Below are 6,535 nucleotides of genomic sequence, written 5' to 3'. Positions count from 1 at the left end.
TAATCTCAAAGGCTTCAAGCAGCGATACTTAACTAAACACGGTCAGTTCCGTAATCGTGAGAACCAATCTCATTACTAAGTTTAGAGAAGCAGTGAATGACTTTGGCTGACCCTAGGTTTCAGTTTAATCTATGTGTCACATAGGGTCAAACACACTGTTGGATTGAACGTGCCTTCTAGTCATTACGAGAAAAACCCTATACAATAAAAGTTGAAACGAAGAAAAAGTGTCACTGGCCAGTGGTCAGTTTTCTCATTGAATTGAAACACAGTAGCAGATATAATAGCGTTGGTCAATGTGTGGATTAAATTTGACCTCTCTTGAACTTCGGCTTCGATATTAAATATAAGATGTTGACCAGTTTGAAAATACAAAGTCTTACGTCTTGCTACTTATTACCAGGACTGTTCAAAACAAATTATTTCGGCATACTTACTCCTAATATGTATCATTTCCTTTATATCCCAACCAAGGTGTTACTAATTAACACTGATTTAGGCTTAAAACATATCGATGTGGCAAATTGGGGCAGTAAGTGTTTAATAAGTGTCCAACTCCGTTACACAATGAATATTTAACTCGATCAAATAGAGTACATAACACATTATATTCGCTTTGTCATCATGTATCAAAAAAAGCTTCGGTTAAAGAACTAACTAGTAGTTTGTCCGTCAGGTATAAAAGGCCTTCAACTTGTCACTATGGTTACCTGACCTCCCAAACGTCGATTAGTTCACTGCTGATTCTTTATAATGCTGGATAGAGTGAAAAATGTAAGTACACAGTTTTATCTTTTCTCTCTTTATATCTAAACTATTTTACTTTCACACAAGTCTGTAAACTCTAAATATAATTTTAAACTTTAAACTTTGCTGAGATTTGAACTTTAAACTCTGAAGGGAACTTTGAACTACGCAGAGAACTTTGAACTGTTCTTTGATTCAAGCCTCAAATGACCGTCTTGTTTTATACGGTTCATTATTTCACGTAATTCATCGTATTAGGTAATGTGATATTCGTTTTATTTATAAAATCCATTAAAAATAACTAACAAAAACAATGTATGCTAAAACAAGTAAACCCAAGTAATAAGTACCTTAGGTAACCGCTCTTTTAATCGTATTTACAACAACGCCTCCAGAAAGTTTCGAGTCCGGGACAGGTCTTTTGTTTGGACCCCATTTCACAAGAACTTTTCAGTCTGGTCCTCTACCTCCAAGCAATCTACAGCAGAGGTACTAGTGTCTAGGAATCACCCCTCCCCATACAAACACGTATAATAAAAAAGTTTTACTCTCTAAAGAAAGAAAGTTGTTCTAGTGATATCCGCCTCTGGATACACATTCCTAAAGATGCTCTAATATATATGTAAAAACGGCTGTTTTTTTTTTACATATATGTTTTTCTCTACAAGTGGGTTTTCTCGTCATCACGAACTAAAGACGTTCTGCCCACCACGTTATATATGCTCACTGTCATTTCATTTGGGTATTACTGTATTTATATTATAATACAACATACTGACACGGGGACTTTTTATCACAACGTATCGTACAATAGTTTTAGTAACTTGATCCCATATGTGGACAATTATACCATTGTGTATTTAACACGAGACGTGTGTTGGTTGACACGCACGTTTTATACCGTCAGAAACCGTCAGAATGCATCAGTTACACTTGATCTACCATACACGTAGATATATCTAGTTAAGTAATATTTTAACGTTGTCCTACACGTTAAAATATTACTTAACTAGATATATAACTTATGTGAGTTCACGATTAAAGGAAGGTCAGATTAGGTCACGAGAAGTTGCTTCCTTTATATGTAATTTAAAAACCGCCCAGAATAGTGCAAAACATAAAACGTGAAACCGCACATTTGCATGTATATCTGCACGAACCCGGCAAACCCTCATGCCAAATTTGGTGCGGATCTATCAACAGGGGGCGAAGTATTGGTAAAAGAAAATTGCAAAATGCAAAACTGAACATTTTATTACCCCATCGCATGGACCTAGTGGACCTCCGGTACAGAATTTTGCTGTAACGAGACGCGAACGATAGACTTTTTGATTCACAACTCGGCATGACATCTGAGTAATAAACACTTCAGATCACATTAACGTTTTTGTTTGTACAACTTTCACAATCTTAAAAACACGAACTTTAAACGGACGTTTGTTTTTCCTATTTCTAGCTATTGACTCTTTCGTTACTGAGCGCGGTGGTTGTCAAGGCAGTTTCTCATGGCTACGGTATCCCTGTCTACAACAGCTTTCGATACGGTGATTATGGTTACAGTTACCCCAGCTACGGATATAACCACTACAAATACGGCTACTCAAACTATAATTATGATGTCGCTGGACTAAGCCATCCCATCCTAGGAGACGATGATGGTTGTGACTATGGTTACGGACAGCTTTATGGTAACTACCGATTCGGACGTCTTGCTGATTTTAATATCTACGATCTTAAGTTCGGTGTATATGGTAACTTTGGTGGATACGGTAACTATGGTGGATATGGTAACTATGGTGGATACGGTAACTATGGTGGATATGGTAACTACGGTGGATATGGTAACTATGGTGGATACGGTAACTATGGTGGATATGGTAACTATGGTGGATACGGTAACTACGGTGGATATGGTAACTATGGAGGATACGGTAACTACGGTAGATATGGTAACTATGGTGGATACGGTAACTATGGTGAATATGGTAACAACGGCGGATACGGTAACTATGGAGAATACGGTAACTACGGTGGATACGGTAACTATGGTGAATATGGTAACTATGGTGGGCACAGTTATTACGGTGGATACGGTAACTACGATAGATATGGTAACTATGGTAGATACAGTAACCATGGTGGATACAGTAGCTACAGTAACTATGGTCGATATAAAGAGATATTGTTTATAAAAGTAATTAAAACCTGTTTATGAGAAAATTTGTAGTTAAATAAATTCACTTTTATGAACATTTGCAGTTTTGTTTTGTTTTTACATGTTCAACAACAAACAGATAAACGTCGTATTTTGACTCATTTCTGGCTTTTATCTTATAGCTTAAATTCATTTTCAATTTTTATCTAATTCCAATAGAACTCGAACGTAAAAAAAAATTAGCTTCTATTACGTAAATGTGGGTCAGTTTAAACCCCTTCCGGCCAGCTAGTTTAAACCGGACAACATTCTTATTTATGTTGTATGTAGGCCACATTTGTGTGACGGCTAAGAAAAGTTGTACAACAAAATAGTGTTTTAATTATTATTTATGGGATGAAGATGCACTGTCTCAGTATTAAACTGTTACTTTTCACTAAACCTTAACTATTTCAATTTCTTAAAAACTATCGAATTGACCAGCCGGATGTAACCAATACGGTAACGTGCTCACTTCCGAATTAGAGGGTTTAAGGTCTGCGTCCCATTGTAGTAAAACTGTGACCTACACTTTGTCGCCATGACTACATTATAAGAAACATGGTGAAATCCAATCATGGTTGCGGTCTTTCGATCGATTCCATCAATCCAAAATTAGGGATTGAGGACACTGACGACCTCTGTGAAGATTTGAAAGAAAGAAACAAATCAAACTTACCAGTTTATGGAGCAACCTTTATAAACATTCTTTCCCTTAACAAGTCAAAATCCAGTCTAAAATAAGAACTAGCCAACCTCAAATCTTTCTGTTTTTCTCTCGGCTTAGAACAACGATAACTGAATTTACCTGAACATTATTTCATTATCAAATAATAATAAAATTGACAAATGTTCAATAAATGTTTGTGCAACAATCATCAAATGCTTTGTTTCTACATGTATTTTCTGATTTATGTCTCATTCAATATTCATAAAGGCCTCAAATGCATATAACAATAATCGCAATATTTCTTACAATTTCAGGTTAATTGTACGTTTCATTTTCACAATAAATATAACCCACAACCTCAGTTGAATGTATAATTCAGATGTTTTCAAATTATGTGTAATTCAGATGTTTTCAAATTATGGGGTTGAGACTCCTCAGGGTCCTAACAAGACTTGTGTGTTGTTGTGCGCGTGTGCGTTTTTTGTTGTTGTTGTTGTTTTAAGGAGAGGTGATCAAAATTAGACAATTGTTAGTTGTGCGGGTTCATGAATCAGATTTCTATTTTAAGAACCCTTGACGAAATTCATTCCAAAGCTGTACTTATAGCCAACATGCGCAGAAAATAAAACTATTCTGATACGCATAATTACTACGTCATATCCTGTTGTAATCTGATTAAGGTCTAACCCGGTTGTTGAAAGTACAGTTTCTCCTGGCGATAACGCTCGTGTGATCCCCCTTGTCACGTCACAAAACTTCTCATTTCTTTCAAAGGCGCCATCTTTTACCAATCAACAGCAACATAAGATTCGTTAAAACTTAACACGTTAACACCGCCTTTGGGAAAATACTGATTTGAAACTCTACGGCTATCCAGTTTTTGGACATCTCTTTCTTGGGTACGTCACTGAAAAAATTTATAGTGTCAGATAACACGCTATCAGAAGTAAAAAAATGTAATTTCTCACCTGAGATGAATGTAAGCATCTGACATCCAATATGGTGGAATACATTATAGATCACGTGGCGTTCAGGCATCATTACAAGACCTTTATAGTTCAATCAGACAACGATCTTCACACAAAGTACAACGTTAGTTGTTCACTGACACCTGAATTCATCCCTAACTACATTACTTCTTCTGTCTTCAGAAAACCAAAAACCGATGATTCAATCCATCTACCGCTAATCCTTTCATTCAGAAAATTTTATACTTAAGAAAAAACAACCTCAAGATAGTGTGTTCCCTACGAATAGCAAAACCAATAATAAAAGAAACAAGGAACATAGGGTTCTATATAAACCAGATTTAATAGTAAAGTACATTAGAAACATCAGGTTATATACAGTTACCACAGAAAGTGTTCGTACCCCTGCGTCGTGAGTAGTTCTTTCCTCATAACTTAAAACGTATCTCGATTATGATAATGAAAGTAAGGTACATTATAAATATTATACTAACACACATTTACACAAATTTTTATGAAAATTAAGCGAAAAATAAACTGTTTATAAACAAATAACCAAACATAGGAGGAGCAGAAAGTGTTCGTGTGTCTACTTTAATGGCCAGTTGTGTAGGCTTTCAGGTGAATTACTTGGCGCAATCCCTCCTCATAGCCCTCCATGATCGTTTGACACTACGACGGGTATTTTCTTCCATTCTTCTTTACAGAAGACCTCCAACTCTTGCAGGTTTAAAGAAGGAACATCCGATTGTATCTACATCATATATAATAATAAAATAAAGAAGGAACATCCGATTGTATCTACATCATATATAATAACAAAATAAAGAAGAAACATCCCATTCCATTTACATCATATATAATAATAAAATAAAGAAGAAACATCCAATTTTATCTACATCACATGTAATAATAAAATAAAGGAGAAACTTAAAATTCTATCTACATCATATATAATAGTAAAATAAAGAAGAAACATCCGATTTATCTACATCATATATAATAATAAAATAAAGAAGAAACATCCAATTGTATTTACATCATATATAATAATAAAATAAAGAAGAAAGATCCGTTTGTATCTACGTCATATATAATAATAAAATAAAGAGGGAACAGACGATTGTATTTAAATCATATATATTAAAAAAATAAAGAAGGAACATCCGATTGTATCTACATCATATATAATAATAAAATAAAGAAGGAACATCATATTGTATCTACATCACATCATATATAATAATAAAATAAATAAGGAACATCCGATTGTATTTCCATCATATATAATAATAAAATAAAGAAGGAACATCCGATTGTATTTACATCATATATAATAATAAAATAAAGAAGGAACATCCGATTGTATTTACATCATATATAATAATAAAATAAAGAAGGAACATCCGATTGTATCTACATCATATATAATAATAAAATAAAGAAGGAACATCCGATTGTATCTACATCATATATAATAATAAAATAAAGAAGGAACATCCGATTGTATCTACATCATATATAATAATAAAATAAAGAGGGAACAGACGATTGTATTTAAATCATATATATTAAAAAAATAAAGAAGGAACATCCGATTGTATCTACATCATATATAATAATAAAATAAAAAAAAGGAACATCAGATTGTATCTATATCATATATAATAATATAATAAAGAAGAATCCTCTGATTTATCTACCTCATATATAATAATAAAATAAAGAAGGAACATCCGATTGTATCTACATCATATATAATAATAAAATAAAGAAGGAACATCCGATTGTATCTACATCATATATAATAATAAAATAAAGAAGGAACATCCGATTGTATTTACATCATATATAATAATAAAATAAAGAAGGAACATCCGATTGTATCTACATCATATATAATAATAAAATAAAGAAGGAACATCCGATTGTATCTACATCATATATAATAATAAA

General features: G+C 33.3%; 1 protein-coding gene across 1 annotated transcript; it reads left to right on the top strand.

Moving 5' to 3' along the window:
- The first annotated feature begins 682 nt into the window (after positions 1–682).
- Positions 683–2,962, top strand: LOC143232892 (uncharacterized). The gene is made up of 2 exons (XM_076468917.1): positions 683–774; positions 2,204–2,962. The coding sequence occupies exons 1-2, from the start codon at positions 754–756 to the stop codon at positions 2,960–2,962; spliced, it is 780 nt and encodes a 259-aa protein (XP_076325032.1). The 5' UTR covers positions 683–753.
- The last annotated feature ends 3,573 nt before the right edge of the window (positions 2,963–6,535 follow it).

The sequence above is a fragment of the Tachypleus tridentatus genome, chromosome 1 (genome assembly GCF_004210375.1).
Source record: "Tachypleus tridentatus isolate NWPU-2018 chromosome 1, ASM421037v1, whole genome shotgun sequence".
NCBI classification, from domain to species: Eukaryota; Metazoa; Arthropoda; class Merostomata; order Xiphosura; family Limulidae; genus Tachypleus; species Tachypleus tridentatus.
This window is presented reverse-complemented; position numbering and strand designations above follow the sequence as displayed.

Bases quoted from the DNA above. Each gene is read 5' to 3' on its own strand.
- LOC143232892 (XM_076468917.1), top strand. From the start codon at position 754: ATGCTGGATAGAGTGAAAAAT. The intron at 775-2,203 runs GTAAGTACACAG...TCCTATTTCTAG, and splicing joins TGCTGGATAGAGTGAAAAAT to CTATTGACTCTTTCGTTACT.